The sequence below is a fragment of the Gobio gobio genome (assembly GCF_949357685.1).
Source record: "Gobio gobio genome assembly, chromosome: 16".
Taxonomy (NCBI): domain Eukaryota; kingdom Metazoa; phylum Chordata; class Actinopteri; order Cypriniformes; family Gobionidae; genus Gobio; species Gobio gobio.
The window spans coordinates 11,067,107-11,093,066 of NC_137109.1; the positions used below are offsets into that span (position 1 = coordinate 11,067,107).

General features: G+C 37.8%; 1 protein-coding gene across 1 annotated transcript in view; it reads right to left on the minus strand.

Annotated features, from left to right (window-relative positions):
• Positions 1–7,051: 7,051 nt before the first annotated feature.
• The window catches only part of spock1 (SPARC (osteonectin), cwcv and kazal like domains proteoglycan 1), a 338,493-nt gene continuing 319,584 nt past the window's right edge, over positions 7,052–25,960 (minus strand). Inside the window, exons 8-13 of the mRNA XM_079839582.1 lie at positions 20,526–20,642; positions 19,506–19,727; positions 19,301–19,363; positions 16,645–16,782; positions 15,406–15,586; positions 7,052–7,129 (exon numbers count right to left, since the gene is read on the minus strand). Coding sequence (XP_079695708.1) covers positions 7,105–7,129; positions 15,406–15,586; positions 16,645–16,782; positions 19,301–19,363; positions 19,506–19,727; positions 20,526–20,642 — 746 coding nt within the window. The 3' untranslated portion in view covers positions 7,052–7,104. The remainder of the gene's footprint in view (positions 7,130–15,405; positions 15,587–16,644; positions 16,783–19,300; positions 19,364–19,505; positions 19,728–20,525; positions 20,643–25,960) is intronic.

Below are 25,960 nucleotides of genomic sequence, written 5' to 3' on the forward strand. Positions count from 1 at the left end.
TTATTTTAATACTCTTGAGAGGCTTTAAGGGAAACACAATATCTAGGTGGTGTAAACACCCTGAGATCGTAAAGATTTTATTACTATTTTTTTTTAAAATAATAAAGATAAGCAATAAAGCACTTGTTTAAAAATATTTATTATACACTGAAAAAAAGTGTGTTGGATTTACATGATTTAATTGTGTACATCGGTCCCACATGAATCAATTAAGTTAAACAAACATGTAACTTCAATATTATGGAATGAATACATTTTAAGTGAACCAATGAAGTAGTCTCAAAGTGAATTTGATATGGCTCCCTGACATGATTCATTCATCCACTTAATTTTCATATATTTTAATATTACATAACTGAATTATAATACTGCACTAGCTAGTTGATAAACATTTAGCTAGCAATAGCACACATTAGCATATTAAATTCTAAGCATTAAAAGCTCCTTCAGTAAAGCCGTATTAACATTAGTTGTTTTAGTCCAAAGCCTGAGCAAATGCTCCACTCTTCTCCACAATGGTAACCCTCTGTAATTTAAATGGTTCTAATAATTCCAACATAATTGAATATTAAACTCTATTACACACTATCAAGTCTCCCCCTTTGCTCATATTGCTCAAAAATACATAAAATAACATTTTTACATATAAAATAACAACATTTACTCTCTCCTGATTTAGCCATATGCAAAGCATGCTGGGAACTAACAAGCCACACTTAAAAATCATTCATGTAATCAACACAAATGGATTAAGTAAACTTCAATTTGACTTATATTTAAGTGGATTGAACACAATCAAATTAAGTTAGGACAAAATGTGTAGCAATTGTATGTTGCTTTAGTTCATTTTAATTAAACAATTTGAACAAGCAGTAACACTTTTTTTCCAGTGTATAGGCATATTTAATTATATATAAACAGTTTGAAAATATTAACTAACAATGAGGATTACATTAATAAATATCATTATTAGTTCATGTAGTTAACTAATCTAAACAAATGGACCCTTATTCTAAAGTGTTACCGGAAAATGTGTAGATTTTTATATTCAGTGGGGAGAACAAGTATTTGATACACTGCCGATTTTGCAGGTTTGCCCACTTACAAAGCATGTAGAAGTCTGTCATTTTTATCATCGGTACACTTCAACTGTGGGAGACGGGAAATCAAAAATCCAGAAAATCACATTGTATGATTTTTAAGGAATTAATTTGCATTTTATTGCATGACATAAGTATTTGATACATCAGAAAAGCAGAACTTAAAAGGGTGATGAACTGAGAAATCAACTTTCCCATGAGCCTTTGATATATAAAATTGTGATATAAGAATATCCTGTACGTTTCAGAGCTGAAAACTTCCTTGTTAGCCAAAGAAAAGCAACCAGGCCCAGAAAACGAGAGCTCTCAGAATATGGCGACCACTGACGTAATAGGATGCAGAAATGCCGCCTCTACAGATAAATATGTATGCCTGCTTCTGTAGCCCCACCCACCGACTCGTGGATCTAAACGGATCGCGCTACCAAACTATAAACATGGCGAAGAGAGTAATACATTGCGCTGTGCCTGGTTGTGGAAGAACACAGTCCCTGCATAAGCTTCCGTCCCAGCTCACGTGGGGAAGACATTGCACGTATGTTCATTTCACCGGATTCGTTTGTAAACAAGAGACTGGATTTGCAGACAGGATGAGATTACATGAATGCATGAAGCTAATCACTAATGTGAGTAAAATGTTTTATATGTGATAGTATTGCGTTGTTACAGATCAAATACAATGTTACATTGTGAACATGTCTTACTCAACATAACTTACCACTGCCTCAGGGCAGCCCAATGTCCCGGGGCTATGTGTTTTCCAGACGGGCTACCACGGGTTGTTCACTCTCTTGACTTGATGTTTGAAGGAAAAATACAATCGCGGAAGTTTTGATCATGCAGTCTGCAACGTTGGCGTGCGCGTATATCCACTGATGGGGCGGGCCAAGTAATATAAAATAACATTCATATTAATTGCGGGTGGATGAGAGATAAATCATTGTGTTTGTTCCGGTTGCTGTTTGTCACACACTTTCAAAACAATGCCTCACGCGTACTCATGTGGGAGCTGAAGCTCATTAAATATGCAAAGCTTATCCAATCCTAGCCGTGGGCGTTTACTTCCAAGTCTTCAGTGCGGCACGCCCATCAAAACCGACCGTGCCTTGAGAGAGCCTCAAAACCATTGCAGAAAATAGCCTATTATTTATTCATTATGATGTTTTTGAATGTAAAAACCACGCGAACGTCACAAGTAGACCTCAGACAACAGTATAAAAATATTAAAAAAGCCAGTTCATGACGCCTTTAATATTTGGTACAGAAACCTTTGTTTGCAATTACAGAGATCATATGTTTCCTGTAGTTCTTGACCAGGTTTGCACACACTGCAGGAGGGATTTTGGCTCACTCCTCCATACAGACCTTCTCCAGATCCTTCAGGTTTCGGGGCTGTCGCTGGGCAATACGGGCTTTCAGCTCCCTCCAAAGATTTTCTATTGGGTTCAGGTCTGGAGACTGGCTAGGCCACTCCAGGACCTTGAGATGCTTCTTACGGAGCCACTCCTTAGTTGCCCTGGCTGTGTGTTTCGGGTCGTTGTCATGCTGGAAGACCCAGCCACGATCCATCTTCAATGCTCTTACTGAGGGAAGGAGGTTGTTGGCCAAGATCTCGCGATACATGGCCCCGTCCATCCTCCCCTCAATACGGTGCAGTCGTCCTGTCCCCTTTGCAGAAAAACATCCCCAAAGAATTATGTTTCCACCTCCATGCTTCACGGTTGGGATGGTGTTCTTGGGGTTGTACTCATCCTTCTTCTTCCTCCAAACACGGCGAGTGGAGTTTAGACCAAAAAGCTCTATTTTTGTCTCATCAGACCATATGAACTTCTCCCATTCCTCCTCTGGATCATCCAGATGCTCATTGGCAAACTTCAGATGGGCCTGGACATGCGCTGGCTTGAGCAGGGGGACCTTGCGTGCGCTGCAGGATTTTAATCCATGACGGCGTAGTGTGTTACTAATGGTTTTCTTTGAGACTGTGGTCCCAGCTCTCTTCTGGTCATTGACCAGGTCCTGCCGTGTAGTTCTGGGCTGATCCCTCACCTTCCTCATGATCATTGATGCCTCACGAGGTGAGATCTTGCATGGTGCCCCAGACCGAGGGAGATTGACCGTCATCTTGAACTTCTTCCATTTTCTAATAATTGCGCCAACAGTTGTTTGCCTTCTCACCAAGCTGCTTGCCTATTGTCCTGTAGCCCATCCCAGCCTTGTGCAGGTCTACAATTTTATCCCTTATGTCCTTACACAGCTCTCTGGTCTTGGCCATTGTGGAGAGGTTGGAGTCTGTTTGATTGAGTGTGTGGACAGGTGTATTTTATACAGGTAACAAGTTCAAACAGGTGCAGTTAATACAAGTAATGAGTGGAGAACAGGAGGGCTTCTAAAAAAAACTAACAGGTCTGTGAGAGCCGGAATTCTTACCGGTTGGTAGATGATCAAATACCAATTCTGGATTTTTGTTTTAGATTCCGTCTCTCACAGTTGAAGTGTAAGTATGATAAAAATTACAGACCTCTACATGCTTTGTAAGTGGACAACTTTAGGAAAAGAGTCATTAAATTAAATTTAGCATTTTGAAAGTAGTATAAAACCATTCCAAAACCAACATGAAAAAAGGGATGGATGTGTATTTTTAAAGTTTATCGTCTTGGACATCCTTGTCATTGATCCCACACGAGTGCGCGTGTTTACTCCCTGTCCTTTCTTTCTATAATCTCCATGAGATCATTCCTGTCACATCTGACGAGAGCTGCTTTATGCTTCAGCGCTAAAATATTAAGTGGATTAATGAAGAATTTAAGAGCGTCAGTGCCATAAATAAATAGGAGTTTTACAGACAGTTGAGTGTATGCAGGCTGGATTTTCCCTGACACTGCTGCAGGCGGAGCATGCTGCTAATCCAGCCGCATGTGTGTGTGTGATATTCAAGCAGTGAAGGTCAAACGCGAGGGAAAGCAGGAGTTCAGTGCCTTTTTGGCTTGACTGACAGGCTGAATGAGGCCGTTATTCTGCTTTAATACGGCAGGACGGAAGAGCAGCACGTCCTCTAGTGGCTAGTGAATCTGATCTAAACGAGAAAGACCTGCCGACTTCATCATTAGTGCGGAAACACCTCTGCGACCTGTGCGCTGTATCTCCTCACAATCCACCGTTCAATATGAATGAGCTTGTGCTAGTTAGTGATATTCGCCAACGCCAAGGCAAACATTAGCACATGTTTATGACTAGGCATTTTTATAAACTCCAAACACTAGTATTAAGGTATTAAAGTTCAGTGTGTGTGTGTGTCATCCTGCCAGATGATCATGGAGACTTGAGAGTTCAGCGCTCCTCTCATATGCAGGGAAGCAGAAAATCATGCTTTGGTAAATCATCTTTGACATACAGAATCAGAATTAATGATGAAAATGGAAATGATGACAAACTAAGTCATAATTATAAGATAAATAAGTCAAAATTGTGAAAATTAATTGTGAAAAGAGATTTAAAAAAGTTTTAAATGAGATAAAAAAGTTGAAAATAAAATATAAAGTACTAAATTAATATTTAGATAAAAAGTTATGAGAAAATAGGATATAGGATAAAAGTCATAATTATGACATACAATTTGAAATTACAGATCAAATCATTATGACAAAAAATACAATTATGAGACTGGAGTGGAAATTATGATTAAAAAGTCAAAATTATGACATTAAAAGTTGAAATAGTCGAAATTATGAGATAATTTGAAATTCTGAAATACTAAATCGAAATTATTATAAAAGTTGAAATTATGAATTATTATACTAAAGGAAAACTGAGATAAAAAGATTAAACTGAAATATGTCAATTATGTCAAAACAAATCATTAAGACAAAAAATAGTAAGAGATAAAAAGTCCAAATTATGACATTAAATGTTGAAATTATGAAATAATAGTCAAATTATGATATAAAAAGTCATAATTATGATGAAAAGTTAAAATTATGAAATACTAAGTCAGAATTATGAAATGAAGTCATAATTATAAGATAAAAAAGTCAAAATTGTAAATCCTAAATAGAAATTATAAGATAAAAAGTTTAAATTATAAAATACTAAAGGAAAACTGAGATAAAAAGTTTAAACTGAAATAAAAGTCATAATTATGACATTAAATGTTGAAATTATAAAATACTAGTCATACTTATGATATAAAAAGTCCTACATTTACATAAGTCCATAATTAAAACTATGAGAAAATTATGAGATAAACTCATAATTATGACATTAACATTAAAATTATGAAATACTAGTCAAAATGATTATATGAATTATGACAAAAAGTAATAATGAGATAACTTGAAATTCTGAAATAGGCCTAAATTGAAATTATGATTACAAAATTGAAAATATTAAATACTAAATCAGAATTATGGGATAAAAAATATGATGATACAGGCCTATGTTTTTTGTCATATATATGACTTTTTATGTAAAAATGATGATTTACCAAGGTATGATGATTTTTTTTTCTTCATGTGGCAGAAATGGGCTTCCATTCACACGAGACTTATAAATGTAATTTTACTTTTTAATTCAATTCAGCCAATCTGAATCCCTGTCATACTGACCCATAATGCAGGGAAATAATGCTGATCGCTGTCTCACTCGTGGAGGGAACACACGTTCTGGCATATGTTGTGACTACCCACAATCCCTCTGGAGACCTCTGAGACATCTCTCTTGTTTTCTGATGGAGTCTGAAAGAGGACAAATTGACATGTTGAATGCAGGTATTTTAAGAGTCCAGATGGTGCAAATTCCCACGTTACCATCTGTAAATAAACTCCATGGCCGCTGTCAGCTCCAAATTGCTTTTATCAGAGGTGAGGAGCCGAGAGTGAGGAGATCCCACTTCAATAAAGATTTCTGGAAGAAGAGGAATGTTCTGGAATCCCACTGAAACCATATCGGTTAGCACGTCCTAAATGGAGTGAGACGAGCGAGAGAGAGCGAGAGAGAGAGAGAGAGAGAGAGAGAGGAGAGAACGAGTGGGCGACACAGAGACGCAAAGGAAGAGTGACTGACAAAATAATGGATTTTCCTGCCGGCCTAATGAATTAAAGCGTATAAATCGGGTCTTATGAAATCAATGGGTGAATAAAGATTATCAAATGAAGACAAAGGAACAAAGTCGGCCGTGTCGGCTGGAGATCATTAGCTTTGACGGATGCGTGTGGCTCGTGAGCGTGCCGTTCCGAAGGCGTATCCATGGGAAATAGTGTCTCAGACAACAATCAATACATCACTACATGAAGATCATTGATGATATTAAGGTTGCGCCGTTGCGGTGGACGGATTATATTTTTCTAGATGAAAGTCATATTTCAATCTGCTGTGCAGAAAACGTCCAGATGTGTTCAAATCGGAGAAAATACCTAGGCCTATGGAAGAATTCGGCATGAAATGAAAATTCACCGTCCATTTTCTAAAAGCATGTTAAAGATCCTCTTATTATGAGCAATTAATGCGATATTTGATCTCAAATATATTGGATCTTCCGCTGAAAACGCCATTCTCCAATCATTTAGTTCGCATAAACCAATCCTTTACTGTAAATTCACATTCACGATTTTTGATAGCCACGCCCACATCTCAACATCCAATCAACAACAGATGCACAGAACCAAGTCCCACCCTACATTTTTTTCCTTTTATGGATAATCCATTACACTTTGATGTGTGTGACAATATGGAAGAAAAGATCTGACGCTGCTTCCATATCACTTTCCGTTTTTCCATTTTAAACGAATCAAAGTAAAACATTCATGTTGATGGAGGTTCAAGAACAGACGATGGAACCGAACGCCATACAAACTGTTCAATTCTATTATTTTTTAAATAAGAACCAGTTCTCAAACCATAAGTGGATTCACAGCCACCCGTTTCCTACACAAGTCACAAGAAAAGACTCTCACATATGGAGAAGAACTGGACGAGGACAAACTCCAGTTTTATTCAGACAAACATTTTCTCAAGGAACCATTTTACAGTTAGAACTGAAAATAAAAAAAGAGAAAGAGAGAGGAAAAAAAGAGAGAAAAAGTCAAACAAACCAAACCAAACAGAGCAAACAAATCAGCCCAGAAAAAGAACATTCCACTGGGACTCTCGATCAGGAGGAGGAAATGACGGGAAAACACGAAAACAGAGAGAAACCACTGAAGCGGTGCCGGTGTTCGGCTGGAGAATCTGCAGAACATCTGATGTTACTCAATCAGAAGCAGCAGGTTTGAGGGGTCACTTTTTTAGTTCTGATCCAGAACTAGTGAATAACTAATGAATAATCAGCTGAGATTTGGGCGTTTGAGATCACAGACCAATAACAATGTCCACTTAGGCAATAAACTCTTTAAAAACTCTGCTGTTTTGAAGAGGTTCAGTGATTTTTGAGAACAATTTTATAAAATACTCTTAAAAAGAAAGTTTCCAAAACAGGGTTTTCGCAGCGAAGCAATAGAAAAAAACGTTGGTTCCCCAAGGAACCATTTAGTGACCCATTCTTAAACCATAGAAGAAAGAACAAAAGAAGAAATAAGAACGATAAAATATGTTCTAGATCTAGTCATAGCCTGTATATTTGCGAAGTAATCCATTTAAACTCTTTGCAAATAATATATTATTTAAACATATGCTCACATTCACTCTTGTTAGTCTGTCTAATATTGCCAAAAAACGTAACAAAAAAAACCCTTTCTTGTCTCATCACATTCGGTTATGAATGACATAATTTAAAGTCGTTGTGAAATCAAAATCGATCTTATTTACTTTGTTATCACACATTACAGGTCTTAGGGTGAACAATTAATCCGTGCAAGTTAATAAACAGAAAAAAAAAGTTTGCCGTGGTAATCTGGCATTAAAATCTGAAAAGTAACTTCCGGTCTGGAATGGTGTTCCCTTTCCGATGACGACTGTGTGACGGCTTGGGTTTGAATATCCTTAACCACTCCCCTCTAACCGTTAGTCTGCTATGAGCGAGAGATGGAGAGGAGGACCGCAGCTCTATTCAATATTCCGTTTCACTTAGAAATACGTCACAGTAATAAAATCAGTTGCAACTTCCGGTTCACTGGGACTTTAAATGATTGCATATTTTCCATTCAAAATGGTGAAATTACGTTAAAAAAGTTGAGTAGTTTGCATCACTGTATGTTACTGTGGGTCGTTAAACGTATCCATCATAAAACAGTCAAATATTAAACGTTTAGCTACATATATCTTACCACGCACGCATGCTTTCACTGTAAAAACTAAAAGCGTCACGTTGGAATTCACACTCATCTTCAGTGAACATTAGGCCCCGCCTTCTTTGATCTGATTGGCCATTGTATTGACATTGATGAGCGCTATAGACCCTTTTCACATTTCCGGGTTTCTCAGAGCGTAAATATTATAGCTGTGAATGAGAGAATACATTAAATATTTTTTCGTGTCCCATTTGCTCAAATAGAAAAAGAAAAACTCCACAATAGTGATTTCACAACTTTCAAAAAGAGGGAAAAAATTGAGTGAAAATTGATAATTGATAAGAGAGAAATATGTTCATTTTTACCATCACTCCCATAGGTGTATTAGAAACACCCTCACAGCAGCGGTAAATTGTTTTTTGTAATTTGATGCAAAAGTAATAAAATAAAAAGTATTAGTGTTATAAATGTACATATATTTTTTTTAAATGGAAATACAAAAAACGTTGCAGGATTTACGATATTGATGACCGTTAAAACGCGTCATCACAGTCTGTGAAAAGGGTCTATTATTAGACCACTGAGGCAAACTAGCCTAAAAATGAAAATGTCTGCCATCATGACAGCAAACGTGTAATGGAGAGCAGCATTAAGAAATATAAAATATTGGCTATTTCCAATTGTTGGGGTGGACTTGCCTATGGCGGTTACGGCCCTGCTATAAAGAACCTTTTGTGGAATGGAAAGATTCCATGGATGTTAAAGACATCAATTCCAATAAAGAACCTTTACTTTTAATAGTGTAGGCATTCATTTCAGTAATTCTGTGTGCCTGTCATTACATTTGATTAGCCACCTATCGATTTTGGCTGTTAAAATACCCATATTGGGCCGGATTGAACACCGGGGTTGGTGCGAACACCGGCACTGTTTCGGTGGAAAGCGAGACAGACGGATAGAGAGACGGACAGATAGCGAGAGGAGGGTCTGTACACTGAACTCAGGACCACAGGAGGGATTTTACACATCCAGACTCAGGCAAGGCAAATGGACGAAGCCACATGACGTCATTAATTACATTTCCAGTTGAACATTCAGCATTTTTCTTCTTTTTTTACACATTAATTATTGTCTTTACAGAGTAAAAAATATAGAGAATTAACAAAGGAAACTCTTGCAAATATGGCCATCGACTGTTTCATCTGTAGCTGCAGGTGTGAGCGCTCGAGTCACCTGTGTGTGTGTGTGTGTGTGTGTGTGTGCGGTAAAATAAGTGAAAACAAAGCTTTTATTGCACCTTTGTACAGGAGCGAAGCAGGCAGAGGCGGGACAGGAAGTGGGCGGGACGGGCTGGGGGAAGTTTACAGTTGCAGGCCAGGCATCAGACACACAGCAGCACTAGAGGGGAGAGGTCACCTCAAAGGTCAAAGGTCATTGTTATCATCAGAAGTCCATGATGCAGTTCTGCAGAGATCAGATAGGGTGTGTGTGTGTGTGTGTGTGTGTGTCTGTGTGTGTGTGACGCTCTCAGTTCATCATGAGAATGTGATTGAAAGACAGAGAGAGAGACAGATTCAGAATGGAAGAAAGATGGACTTCCTGTAGCCTGGTGCTCATATTTTCAGGATAGGGCTGCACGACTGATTGAAATAAAACTGAAATAGCGATATGGCTTAATACAATTATTAAATCACAAAAGCTGTTATTTAATTAAATAAATATATGAATTTGGGTCACTTATAACATGCATTTCTTTGAAATTGCAACACGTGCCGGACATCTTCCCAAACTTGTCATGAGAAGCGCTTATAAACAGGCTGTTGTCACAAAAGAGAAGTTTTAAGGGCTTTAAGCTTTTAAAAATAATAATAAAAAAAAGTTATTAGTAATATAATGTTATAGACATATCAATATAAAATGGCAATTTTGGCTAAATTGTGCAGCCCTACAAACAAGCACAGCAAACCTGGATTTTAAATCACAGTTTTTTATCTAGCAATAAGATTTTTTTCCCCCCAAATCATGCAGCTCATGAAAAACCGTCATGTTGTTCCACACATGCATGTCTTCTCGCAGCTCTCAAACCACATGAAAACCTGCGGTGTTTGGTGTCATATTTAATGTTTTAATATATTTAATAAAATGCATTGAGATGTGAGAGCTGCATTTCTTAAATGTAGGTCTGTTCCTCACACAAAGCGTCTTATGAGGACATGCAATCTAGTGCACGAGTCACATGGACTGCTGTTACACTTCAAAATATAGGTTCCAAAAGAGGGTTTTCACACCAACGCCACTGAAATGCAATGGCAAAAAACCTTTTAGTTTTTAAAAGAAGCATTTTTCTTGCACTGTGTCTACACCGGACAGCTTGAGGTTGTCTACTCTACACAGGATTTGACAAAGCGACCGTTGCAAATCCATTTGTTCTTTACGTCAGAAGTAGCACGGGTGCTTGAAATATAAGTCACAAATAGAACGGGGCATCAGTTTACTGTCGGGAATCTGTCATGTCACTCCAGTGTAGACAGCATCACTGATTATAATGGGCTCTATTTGCTTTTGCTTTTCGCCGTCCCGCTCCAGTTAGTTTAAAGAACATTCTCTAGAACCTTTTTCCACTAGAAAGTCTTTTGTGGAATGGAGAGATTCCATGGATGTAAAAGGTTCTACATGGAACCATCGATGCCGATAAAGAACCTTTATTTTTAAGATGCTTTATGCGATTTCTTGTTTTCACTGCAATGGAAAAAAACCTGCTAAAACATTCTTTAAAAAGCTCCTTTTGCTTTTTACAGAAGGCAAAACACATATAATACAGGTTTGGAACAACATAAGGGTGAGTAAATGCTTTTTGTCTGTGTATTTATTTATTCCTCTGAAATCCTGTTGCTCTAGTAAATGTGTCTTTTATTCTAAGATGATTGATTTCCATAGGGGATGAAAAAGGAAAACAGGAAAAGAATAAAGAAAAAAAGGTGTTAGGAAGCCAAAAGCCCATCAGTTCGTTCCTCTGTTACCCATAATCCCTCAGGGGCACCCAGAAACTTCCCCTCTGGGCACAGAACGCCTCATATAATCCATCTGCAGCACCGTCTATGATCACCGAGTGAGACATTTCCTTCTGCGGAGAACCTCCAGAACTCACGCCCCAAAACACCGCTGACATGAGTGAGAAAAGACGTGCCGGAAAGATGAGAAACGAGCGTGTGTGTAAAGTCAGAGGAACAGAACTAAGCTGCTGTGATCTGATATCAGCAATAAACTCTTCTGCAGTGTTTGTGTTAGAGCCTCGTGGATCATCCGATAAGGTCTAAGAGTGGCTGTCTCCGGTTCATTCTCTATAGGAGCCGAGCGGGGGATTGTGGGATTGACAGCAGTGCTGAGCAAGCGGTGAGATTGGCAAAAAACGGGGAAATTCAGAACTATATGCAAATCAAAAGCGCAAAGCGAACTGCGATTCTGTTTCCACCAGCTGTGTGCTTATAAAACTGTTTAAGCTTGACAGATTGGGTCGGATCAAACTAGTTCAGATTTGATCGAATGACGAATGCAGATCGAGATGAATGATTCGAGGCGGATGTGACTCCAGGGCCCAGAACTCTTTCAAAACTCGCGGATGTGCTAACGACACCAAATCCATCTCGCAGCAGAACGGCACAGCGCGCAACAGCCGTCACGCCGAGAGCTTTCTCATTCGCCTTCTGTTTTTCAGCGAGAGGAAGCGTTCAGTAATGGTTTGAAAAGGTCAGGCTGACGAGCCGTTTGATCGCTTCTGAATTCTGTCAAGCCAAAACTCTCACGCTTCAGTAAACGTATCGCACAGAGTCGACGCAAAGGTCACGATCCACTTAAATACTCAGAGTCCTTAACAGAACAAAACAGAATGAAGGACTTTGAAACCAAATCATCAGCTGAAAACTAACGAATGATAATATCAGGCTCACGGCCGACGCACTCACTGATGCATTCACATCGTGTCAGAATTACTGCAATTACCAGATTCTGTTCACATCATTGGACACAGATGTTATTTGTTACTATGGCATATTAACGATGGTAAATACACAAATTCCTGTTTATTCTTTTGCAAAATATTGAATAACAAAAGGAAACACTCCAGAGGACGACGGTTGTAATCAAATGAAACCATATCAAACAGACAGTCGAATAACTAGTTAGTTGTTGAAGCTGCCGCTGTTTTGGCAGAATGCCACAATGGTCAACACACATAAAAGTGCTGTTCTTCCTCAATATTTTTGTCTTGTTTTCCAGTACAAATATCTAAACATCTTAAATCAACACACATTTACTTCAAATGCAAGATGACATGAGATATTGGGCCCTATCATATACTCAGCGCTATGCGGCACCAGGTGCGACACAAGTGTTTTTTGCTAGCATTAGCTCGAAGCAGTTATAATTTTCACGTCCTGAGCCACGTTGTTTAAATAGCAAAAGCACTCGCGCCCATCTGTTCGCCCATGGTTGAGCTGGTTTGAAAACGAGCTGTGTTTAGGCGCATTGTTGAGGAACTGAAAACGACTGCGCCTTTGACCAACATAAATCTGCTCTACAGTCAATAGTGCAGTATTTTTTGTGTTATTTAAAGAGCACGTTAGTAATATGCGCCTATAGGCGGGCGCACTGCACACCGCGCTTACACTCTGCTTATTACACACACAGGGACGCGCAGCAGCACACAATTTTAAATATGAAAAATTAAAGGATTAAAATGTAAAAGATTCTTATTTTGTACATAAATATAAAAATGCCTACATGTCATAATGGATAGTCATTGCATGTATCAGGATTAGCCTACCTATTTATAGTAATGACGAGCAGGATGAGCAGATCAGTTTCCTCGCTAGAGAAGCGTTCAGTTTTTTGCAACTGGCTCTTAAAGGGAAGGGGAGATGAGGCTCTGATTGGTTTGTTGCATGTTATGCCCAAAACACACCCACGACTCATTGAGAGACTAAGGACAACCCTTTTAGACCATGCACCCTCGTTAAAATTAAGTTTTTTTTTTTTTGAAAATGTATGCTTGATTTTGAAAAGTTCAAGAAGTTTATGCTAAAAAAAAAAATTGTCAATAGGGTCTGAAAAATAAACTTGAAGGTCATTAAAATGATAAAATGATTAATTCAATTTATTATTATTTTACATTTTCATGACTCCATTGGCATACATTATATATATATATATATATATATATATATAATTATATTGATTAAGAATGAATTCACTTACCGGTAATTTTGATCAATTTCTCAGAAAACAAGACTTAGGGCCAGATTTACTAAACATTGCAAATTAGCGTGAGAGCACAATTCCAAAAAAGCGCCGATGGGAGTGGAGAGTTCTGCGCGTGATCTACTGACGACGTGCAAATGAAAGAACAGACGCAGCCGGATCATTTCCATAATGACCAACACAGTCTACCAGTTACCATCTGGTTTAAGTCGTGCTTTTTTGGGCGATAAATAATGATGCAAACACCAGTAAACTGACGAGCGCAAACCTTAGTAAATCACCTTGCATGATTTATATATATTCTCCTCCCATAAATTTTGCGTCTGAAAGGGAAACTCCTAAATGCATATGCAATAATGTCAGCCGCAAAAATGTCTTTAGTAAATCCTGACAATCCAGCCAAAAGAGAGTTTGTGTTGCCGCAAGCTGTTAGTAAATCTGGCCCCTGATGTCTTATGTCATTCTGCATCTCAAATAAATGAAAATTAGTATATATATATATATATATATATATATATATATATATATATATATATATATATATATATATATATATATATATATATATATATATATATATATATATATATATATATATATATATATATATATATATATTTCTTCTTCTAATTACAGTAATTGTGAAATGGCGTGAAAGCAGCATATAGTCAAGTACACACAACATGACTGAAGCTCATCGTCCTGTGCACATTTACACTGACAGTTTCTTGTGTCGTGTGTTGTTTTTGTGACACTATACTCAACCTATCACAGTCTACATGTGTCAATTACAAGTTCATCCGACACAAACTCTCTCTTATTCTCACACAATCTAATTTACACAAGTGACAAACCACATCGAAGAAGGGCTTGATGTCATTTTTGCATGGATTTGCACATTTAAACATAAAAAGAAGAAAAATTTAAGTTTCACCATTTTCAACAAAAAGTCTCACCCTACTTTTACGCTCACTCGCAATCTAATTAGCTCATTGTTGTTGCTCTTTGCTCAGATTTTAACTAGTTTTAAAATGATTTTAGCATCTCTGACTAGTTGCAAAGTGTCAAATAAAGATGAGAATGCGCTGCAAGTTCGCTATGATCTGCAGCCTCTTGTGGCAGATTTAGAACATGAAAGCATGACGAGCTTCAGTCTTGTAGTGTGTTTGGCTTAAAGGGATAGTTCACCCAAAAATGAAAATTAGATATTTTGAAAAATGTTTGTAACAACCATTGACTACCATAGTCGGGAAAAAATACTATGGCAGTCAATGGTTGCTCTATCTGCTCAGTTACAAACATTCTTCAAAAAAACTTATTTTGTGTTTAGCAGAACATAGAAACTCATACAGGTTTGGAACAACATGAGGGTGAGTAAATGATGACAGAATTTTAATTTTTTGGGTGAACTATCCCTTTAAGTCAACCTGATCCTCACCCTCGAAGGTCTCAGCCGTCATTTCAAGCATTCTGCAGTGGCGTTCATGCATACCACCACTGAGAACGAACCCTTTTTAAAAGATCTTATGTAGAACTGTGTTAAGAAGCCCACAAAATGCTGAACAATCTCGTCATGCACATCTATCATCTAGAGCCGCAAAGAGGCGTCTAGACTACTAGAGGAGTGTTTGAACGAGGGAAAACAGAGGACAGAACGTGAAGAGGCGGCTAAAGAAAGAGAGAATGAGGAGGACAATTTCAGATCCAGAATGAGAGCGGGGCAGGAAGAAGGGGGCGTGTCCGAGGGGGCGGAGCTGGAATGGCTTCAGAACTGTGCATTTTAACATGGGTCCCTGGTTAATTAACAGTAGATGGGTGGGCGGAGCTACCAGACGTAACCAATCTCGTCATCCTCTCCGTCTTCATCATCCTCGATCGCCCCGCGGGGGTGGAGTCTACCCCGCCTCTCTTTCTGTCGACCCCGCCCACGCTGTGGAGACTCCTCCTGATCATCCAGTAGAATCACGGCACCGCCGCTGCCGAAATCTCCAGACGTCTCCTGATCCTCCTCTACACGCACACACACACACACAGGCAGATGAAAGAGAAGGTGTCAGGCGGATATATAGTGTGTGTGTTCTGAGGAAGATCATTCATTATATATAAAATATGATATTTTATACATTTTGAAAGAGAACTCAGGAAACACTGTTGAATAATGGAGCTTTAGATGTCAGAGACACACACATCAGGAGTCAAAGTGTGTGTATATATCAGTGCTGTTATTGTTAACTAAAACTAAGACTATTAAAAATCGTTATCAAAATGTTGCTTAGGCAACTAAATTAAATAAGTTTAAGTTAAAGTACTGAAATGACCAGATAAAATCAAAGCTAAATAGAAATATTTCATAAAACAAAAAGAACAAAAAAAATTACAAGCACATAAAATTACTAAAACTTAAACTTTTACTTAACTGAGGACTTTAACTTAAATTTTTTTTGGTAATTGAAATAAAGATAAATTAAATGTAAATATTAGATGAAAAGCATCAACTTAAGCTTATTTTAGTTAGTTGTCAAGACAACATTTCTAATCTTAGTTTAAGTGTTTTTAAGTTTAAGTCCTAAAATTACAAAAAAATATGACAAAAGCACATAACACATAAAACTCATAAACACCGGTCTCAGAGCTTTGATTATGCTTATGCTGCAGTCGCCGCTTCCGCTCTTTCCGTTGCGTATGTGTTATCATACTAAATACATTTGAGTGTATTGAAAGTTATGTTTTAACATTACTCTGTTCGCTCTGTGGCTGGTATGAGAGACTTGTTGCACTTTGCAGTAACCTAGCTCGATATTAGAATATCATAATAAAAACATGATGACTGTTGCTGAATGACATGCTCTCAAATCTCTCTCTGATTATGCTGTTAGCCACTTAATAGTGACAAAATAGTGTTGTCTCTGAGGCATAAACATTACTCCCAGTGAATCAAGAAAGCAAGCGATTCAAACTATAAAATATTAGATTAAATAATAATAAATAATTATATACAGTAAATGATACTAAAATAACACTGGTGTATTAGGCTGTGTAGGTGTGTGTGTGGGTGTGCGTGTGTGTACCACAGCTAGGGTTTCCCTGTCTGCGGGATCCTGCAATCTCGTTGCCGTATTTGTCGACACACCAGCACTGACCGGTGCTGCCATGACACTGAGTGGCCTTAAAATAACCGTCTTCAGAACAGCGCGGTACATAAGTCCCTACAGACAGAGAGAATGACACAAACCATGAATACAGTAACGATAAACACAATCACATACTGCATAACTGAAGAGATCAGACTTTTCCATCATCAAACAAGAGATTGTGAGATCATAAGAAATATGCTGTCATTAATATGCATGAAGTCATGTCTGATTGGTCAGGGGGAGGAGCTAACACCAGGGGCACGTTCAAACCATAGACTGTAAAAAAATATGGACGTAGTGTCCGTGACGTCACCCATAGGATTCTGAAGAGCCGTTTTGATGAGCTGGCCGTTGCCATCTTGGCATCACGCGTCACTCCCGGATAATAGAAAATTGGCAAAGCGGCGGGATGTTGGTGGAGCTGAGGTGACGTGATGACTAGCAGACTGTCACTCAAAGTGGCCACGCCCTTAATTATGCACTTTAAAGCTTTATATAATGTAAACGAACGAGTTAAAAAAAAAAAATTCACCCCCCTCACAATCGTCATGAAGGGCAAAATTAGCCGTATAGACCAAAACCAAAATTTGTACCAGGCTGTAAACATGTGTTCTTCTGCTGTAAAGTTGGGCATTTTAACATGGGGCTCAATGAAATTCTGCTCCCTTATGGAGCCTGTCCCTTAAGGCCAGTCGATGAATTGCAGTTTAAGTCACTGCCGTATTGGCTTCAAGAGAAACTGCGGGAGGTTGCCGCTTGGTTCAAACTCAAACCAGTGAGCAACGCTTTGCTACTGTTTCCGTGTTGAACATCATTTTTACCGTTTTCGAATCTATTCAGCCAATCTCCGGGTCTGGCGGTAGCACTTTTAGCATAGCTTAGCATAGATCATTGCTAAGCAACGATTAGTTAGTCATGATATTACACAGCACCTGAAAATAGTCCCCAGCACGCTCCCTGTGTAAGCAGGTTGTTACGTTGGTTATGTTTATGGAAGTTAGCCTATTTTCAGGTGCTGCATAACATCATTGCGCCGCTGCATCCACGGTATGCAGAGTTTCTTGATTATTGCGCAGAAATGAGAGTATAGTTCCTAGCCATATCTGCCTAGAAAATCACAACTTTTCATTTTCCGTCGGCCTTAGTACACAATGTAACTACAGAAGAGTCAAGTTTTAAATAGGAAAAATATCGAAACTCTTTGGTCATTTTTGAGCAAGATGCTAACGGTCTAATCAGATTCAATGATCTATGCTAAGCTATGCTAAAAGTGCTACCGCCAGACCCAGAGATCGGCTGAATGGATTCGAAAACGGTAAAACTCAACTGTTAAAACTTGAAAAAAAGGGGAGTGTTCCTTTAAAGAGACAGCTTGCACAATGGGTCCAAGTACAGTCATTTACAAATGCATCCGCTGTATGCGCAACAATTGAAGATATTAGAAGAAATGTTTGTCATTTCATCCAGAAATGCAAAGCAAATGTTGGATCACAATAATTAGGAACCACAGTTTCCACAAATCCCTTCACTCGATTGGGATGTTCTCTTTTATTCTGGACAACAAGGGCAGTGACTGTAACATCAAGCGTATTTTGCAGTATTAAACACGTATTTATATCAATTTCATCAGGCTCCGAAAAATCTTCAAAACTAGCTCAACGAATGGCCTTCACTAAATTTTCAACTAAATATCCAAATAAATTTAATTACTAAACTAAATTAACTATATAAACTGAATTACTGATCTGCCCACATTGTCACTATATGATAATTGAAATGAGCTAGACCAGAGGTTTTCAAACTTTATGATGCCAAGGACCCCCAAATATAATGAACCTTTTATGAGGGACCCCCTTCCTAAAATCCATCTATATATTTTTATGTATGGAAAAAACATTTATACTGTTAGATAAATATATTAAGTGTGACATTATAAATACAACGTATTGTTTCCTAATTTAAATTGGCTATACTTAATGTTGGATGTATAAACCTGAAGAAGGACATTGTCAATTAAAAATAATTTGTATAAGCAACTTTCACAATAAATGTATGTAAGCCTGCAGCCTTACAACCCCAGTGAGCAAGATAAAGGGGACTATAGTGAGAAAAACTCAATAGAACGATACAACGCAAACATATACAATACTGGAAAGTATGTATACGGCAAGAAAGGAGAGACACATTTAGAACTGAAACAGAATGTTCGGTAGACTTTATCCATTTTTGTTCTCTGAAATTTTCTGGGGACCCCTTAGAAGCTTCTGGAGGACCCCTGGGGGTCCCCGGACCCCAGTTTGAAAACCCCTGAGCTAGATGACATCACCGTTTTCTCCAGAGCAGCTGTCCAGCCGAATCAAATTCTATTGCATTATTTTCCTGTTTAACACTGTGAAGCTGCTTTGAAACAATCTGCATTGTAAAAAGCTCTATATAAATAAAGTTGACTTGACTTGACTTTTCTGCTTCCATAGTTGCAACTCATGCGTCGTCAGAACAGGGTGTTCAACGCACCATTGTTTTAGTTTAAAAAACGTTTTGCAACGTTTTGTCGGGACTAAATGCAGCCCTGTTCACCAAATCCACCCACCTATGAGTGTCTTCCTTCGGCTTTGAGAATGAATCCTGTTCATCTCGTTCTGACATGGCATGCCTGGAGAAACACATTTAAAGCAGTTTATGTGACATTTCTAATTTAAATTATGAAATATTTATATTTATTTATATTGATCATCTACTGACCCCAATAGGCTCATATATATATATTTAGGCAAATTTTTTTTTTGCAAACTCACCGTCGGGTTTCTGGAAACAATAACACCACTCGTTGTTGGACAGCTTTCCATCTTTAAAGGAGTCGCAGGAGTTGAACAGCGGCCGCATGCACAGCTCGTATTTGTCGAGGTAAATGGCACTGAGCTCTGATTGGTCGAGAAGGAGGTCGTAGTTCATGTCAAGCTTGTTGAACATCCACCCGAGAGAATCTTTACAGATGGGTAAAATGCTTGTGTCGAAACCTACAGGAGAGAGAGAGAGAGAGAGGCAGTCAGGTTCATACTGGTGCTGGACGGACATATTAGTTAAATCCAATAAATTAGAATTATAATAAATAATCATTTTAATTCAGTCAGTTTAAAAAAATTCTGCATAAACGCATATATATATAAACAGGCTTTTTCAGCAGGTATTTCATAATCTGCTAGACTGACAAAAACATTATTAATCATTTTGATAACCTGCCGGTTGAGATGGATTCGGTAATTGCAATGATATATTCGATATGTATTTTTTTGTTGGTTATTTTCTTGACAATATGTAATCATTCCAGCGAAGCAGTTGTTTTCACTCTTTATCCTATCAACACATAAACCTTTTAAAGCTGTGGTTAAAAACAAATGATTGCATTCATGAAAAGGTGATATACTACCCTGTCATTTATACATTAGACTATGTGAATTGCCCATTGTTAACATTAGTGTTGCTGCTGTTGTTATAAATAAAAAAGATTCAAAGCTTTCATTTAAAAAAAGACGCTTCAGTGACAGAGCACTTTATTTTTTTCTGCACTCTTTCAGACCCCTCTATTTATTGTTGTAGAAAGAAGCATTGTTGTTTTTTTTTATGCAAGGAGGACAAAAGAGTTTCAGTGCTGTTGTTTTCATTGTGTCAAAACAGACGTAAAACAATAAATATCGGTCCTGCATATGGAATATCGGGCACATAAACATGCAAATAATCGTATCTGCATCTAGTTGTGATTCTGAGCTTCAATTGAATACATTTTTTACCATATTCAAACACAGATGCTCACTTACGTCCTTGTGCAGCATCGCTTGTGGTGGTCTTCAGGTCTCTGTTGGCATCCGTGTGCAAAACCCCAAACCAGTCTTTGAGTCTGGATGCTAAACTTCTCAAATCAGCATCGCTGCAGCCTAAACAAACACACAAACACACAGTTTAAATGAGCACGTCTGTGTACTGATGATATATTTATCTGTCTGACTTCACAATAGTTGTGCAGGAGACACTGAACTGAGGAACGCTGATTACATTCAGCTCTTTAAACAATATTCATTTTCATTTGCTACATTTATAAACGTATTTACAAAGAAACATTTATAGTCCACGCGCAGAGAGACTAAACATAGTTTAAACAGAGACAAAAAACAGACACAGGTCAGAGGGTCAGATGAAGAACACTTCACTGAGTTCACTGGTCTGTTTCATTTAAGCATAAAAATGTTTCTCCTAAAACGACAGACATAAAAAATGAATGTGGGGCAGTTCAGATCTTATGTTTGAGTTCATATTGAAATCTCATCGCTAGGATAGATCAAATAAAATAGATCTCATTTGTGATTATGAGGTATATGCGTGATTGAAACAGAAGAGAAACCTCGGCAGAATACAATCAAGAGCTTTATTCAGATGGTAGTTGTTTTTTTTGTCAGGGTTTAAGGTAATTTCAGCAATTACATCTGTGGTTTTATTGCCGTCGGAATCAGAAATGTCAGTGATTTTCTCCCAAGACCGCAGGAGAAACTTCCAGGCTGAATAAGCTAATGGTTTTGACAAACACTGGGGTCGCGTGTTAAATTAATTCTCATCTGAATCGACATTTCGGAATTCATAAGGAGGAATTGAACATTGCCGTAGGGCTGCAATTTGACACTTTTATCGTAATGAGAATGTGAGTTTTTGCCATAATGGAGGCTTGTTTCAGAGAACCGCTCAAAATGAACTGCATGAATATAATGATGTCGCTTCCCCTATATTAATTTCCACGCTTTAATATAGTCATGTGACTCCCTCATACGCCTGTGAAATAATTGCCATTTAAATGATTCATTATTTTAGAACACGGCAAAACATGTTTGTCTTGTTTAGTGTTGTTTTCCATTAAAAATGTCTTCTTAAATCAAGATACATTTACTTGAGAAGCAAAATGACTTAAGATATCAAGTCTTGTTAGCATCAAAATTAAATATAAAAAATAGCAGTGGGGTCAGAAAAATAAACTTGATTCAAAGGGAAAACAAAGTTTTTTTTAAAGCAAAAACTCACTTATATTTGATGGTTTTTTTTCAGTAAACAATACCTAATACCTCTAAAAGTCGTTTTGCTTCTCAAGTATATTTATTATGAATGTTTATATATTTGTATTGGAACAACAAGACAAATTAAAGCTGCAAGCAGCGATGAAAGGGCCCTCGCACCCGGGGCCACCGCCACCCGGTGGCCTCAGGAGAACAGCGAATAGTGAGCAAGTTGCATTTAAGCGGGTAAATATAGGAGAAATACAGCAGTCATTTTGATGTCCCACACTTCCTTCTGCCAGCAGGTGGCACTTTGACTATAACTGAATATTGCTGTGTAGATGTCTTTAGGTCAGGACTTTAGGTCAGGATGTGAAGTTTGGGGCAGATCATTGCATGCCTGAGTTACACAACTTGTTTTGTGGTGTTAATCGCATACATTAGCACAACCAAGGGTTGCATGATTTAATGTGTTTCTAGCATGTTTGGTACTTTATGGCATATTTGAGTTTCTGAGAGTGAATTACAGTGTAAAGCATGCCATTTCCTGTTGCCAGCAGGTATTGCTATGACTAACTGAATATTGGCATGTAGAGGCCAGGCCAGGACTCTTATCAGACATGTGAAGTTTGGGGCAGATTGGACATTGTATGCCTGACATACAACAGCTTCCTGTGTCATGGCGAAACATTGAAATGTCAGGCTGCCACGGACACGCCCTTCAGCGAAAACTCAAGATCTTCACAATAAAACATCACCAAGGCCTTTAGATTAGACTGACCAAATATGATGTTGATCTGATTAAATCTCTAGGAGGAGTTTGTTAAAGTACAACGTCTGGAAATGGCAAAAACTGAAAAAAAATGTGGCAGAGAAAATTCTAAATATCTGACTTCCTGTTGGGTTTTTATATTTTGCACTCAGGGTCTTTTTTGTAGGTATTGGGCTGTTACATGTGTCTAATGAATTTCATACTTGTACATGAAACGTAGCTCGAACGGTGCTTAATTGAAATTTGTAGGTGACGCTATCGAGCCATTTTGTCACGCCTAATTCTGAAACCTATATCAGACGTAAATTTTCACCACTTTTGACGCGTGTGCACAGTTTCATGAGTTCTAGGCCCTCAAAAATCTCCCACCATCGGTGCTCGGGCCCTAAATATATTATAAAATACAAAAATATATTTATACACACAAGACAAAATATATATATATACAATACTGAGCAAGATTTTTTTTTTGCAGTGTATTCAGAACTGAGCTATTGAGAAACTGGAATAATAACGCTAACATTCTGTCTACACAGAATTAAAGTATGCCTTACCTCACTGACCAATCAGCTGTGAGCACCAGGCTAGACTTTTCATTTTTATTTTCAACTGCATTGGTACAAAATCTGATTTTGTGAGATATTTCAAAGCGTAAAACCCTTTTAACACTATATATATATATATATATATACACACATGGCTAGAAATAAAAGATGGTTAGTAAGCCAGAAACATCACAAGATGCAAGGATTCTTTTTGTTAAATATTTAAAAATGCACAAAAATAAACCCATTTAAATGCATGTATTTAACAGAGCATCTTTCAGCTTAAGCTGAAGCGACAGCTCTATTGATGCAATGCAGCAATGCAAGCAATTTAGTTTTTGATGCAAAGTCTTGTTTTTGGTCTATATTCAATCTAACAGCACTATAACTCTCTCTCTCTCACACACACACTCATTCACACACACAGTATCCTCTATATAATCCTGCATGTGTCTCTATCGGAGAGGGTTGGATTATTTTGGTAGTTGTGTGAATCACACTTCTGAGCAGGAAGCCGATAACACAGCAGTGTAATTCCTCCATTCTACTGGAAGAAGGCATATATATATATATATATATCTGTGCTATGATACATCACATCTCTGTGTGTGTGTGTGTGTGTGTGTGTGTGTGTGTGTGTGTGTGTGTGTGTGTGTGTGTGAATGTTGTTGTCTATTGCAATCATAACTCTGGTTTACGCTATTCATAAAGCAGCAGAAACACACACTGCCAGTAGGGAGGATTATGGAGATTACCTTCAGCATGTGTCTCTCTGTGTGTGTCCAGTAAACATGGTGGACTGGGAAAACATTAATAAAGTGTATCTTTAATAAGAAATGACTGAAGATTAGCCAGTTGACAGACTCTTTGAAACTGGTGAAACAGCTGCTGCAGTATATCTTTGAAACCTCTGTGAAGAAAATCAAAAATGTTGCATAAATGTAGGTCGCAACTAACAACTATTTCGATAATCGTTAAATCTGTACATTGTTTCTTTGAATAATTTGCTGTAGTATATTTCACCACTTTTCCAAAGATCTTTAAAAAAAATGTGCAAACTGAAGTATATAATGCATAAGCTTTCTGTTTATAATATAAAAGTCACAATAAAAGTTAATAAAATTAAATAATAAAAAGCTCCAGCATCTCCACAATAAAAACACACAACGCATGCACATACGCACGCACGCACACACACATACACACACACAACTAGAGTCTGGTTTCCTATCTTTGTGGGGGACTCTCCATAAACTTGATGTTTTTTATACTGTACAAACTGTATATTCTCTCCCCTTACACTAAACCTACCCCTAAACCTACACGTCACACAAAACTTTCTGCATTTTTACATTTTCAAATGTTTTCCTCATGGGCAATCACATTGCTCCAGTTACGAAAAAAGCATCTTCAAATATTACCATATCAGCTACTTACACAGAACAAGTGAATGTTCAACTTATAGTATAAAGTGGAAGTCGGCAGGAGTCAAACTGAAGTGTGTGTGTGTCAGTTAAAGTGTCATAATTTAGTTGAATTGTATTGTTATAGTTCTATGACAGAAACATGTCACTTCTATTTCCACTAACATCAGCGCAAACCTGCAAACTCAAAATTGGCAAGTGTCAGGAGGGAAATGGCTTTTCAGAATAAGCCACATGACTGATAGAAACTGATAACACACACACATACATACACTCACCGACTGTTCTTATTCCTCAGATGAATACCCAGATCTGAGAGCAGTGAAGAAAGACAAATCTAGTAATAGAAATGTTTTTGAGTGTGTGTGTGTGTGTGTGAGAGTGGGAGAGCAAGAGAGAGGAAACACAAGCATGTAAACATGCAATTCATCTTCTTCAATGGTCAGATTGTCTTTCAGATCAAACATTGTCTTGTCAGAGCAACAGTTTAATGATAACAAACCCGATTTAAAGTTAGTTAGTAGTTAATTAACAACATAATAACATCTATTTAAACATCGTCCTTAAACCACCTTCACGTAGTTCAAAATGCGGCTGCCAGAGTTCTAACGGGAGCTCGCAAATGTGAACACATCACCCCCATTCTTCGTTCCTTACATTGGTTGCCTGTACGCCACAGAATCGACTACATGGACTACACTACATGGATTAGCACCCCAATACCTCTCTGACCTGCCGATTGAACATCAACCAAGGAGAGCCATTAGGTCTGCCAATCAGAGGCTCTTAGGGGTCCCTAAAACTAGACTTAAGTCTAGGGGTGACCGGGCTTTCTCCGTAGCTGCTCCGAGACTTTGGAATAGCTTGGATTTGCAAATCAGAACTGCTCCCACATTATCCATCTTTTTATATCACAGTTAAAATCATTTTTATTTGATTTGGCCTATAATTCATGAGTTATCTGTCTTGCATGTTGTGTTGTTGTGTCTCGTGGCTTGTCTTTCTTCTTGTCTGAATTTCATTCTACGGTTATTTTTTTTTGTTTTGTACAGCACATTGGTCAAAAGCAGTTGTTTTTAATTGTGCTATATAAATAAATTGAAATTTAAATAGTCAAATGTTGTTTGACTCTACCAGCACTTTGCTGTGAAATCTTTACTGATTTGTAAAAGTATTACTTATATTGTAAGTGATATTTCAAGATGAACATTTACTGGACTGAAACAACTTTGGTTTACTTGATTATCCATACTTCACCCCCCCCCCCCCCCCCCCCCCAAGTTTTATTTCATCTTATTTTGGTCATATACATATCAACAACTGCACCAAATTGCAGATTTTTGCTCAGTTTGGGCCTCTGAATACAATGTAGGTGTCCCCCCCCCCCCTCCACATTCTTACTTTATCATATGAGCAATGACAGCCTAATGTATCAAATATGATACTCAACAAAAACAAACAAACTGTTTTTTA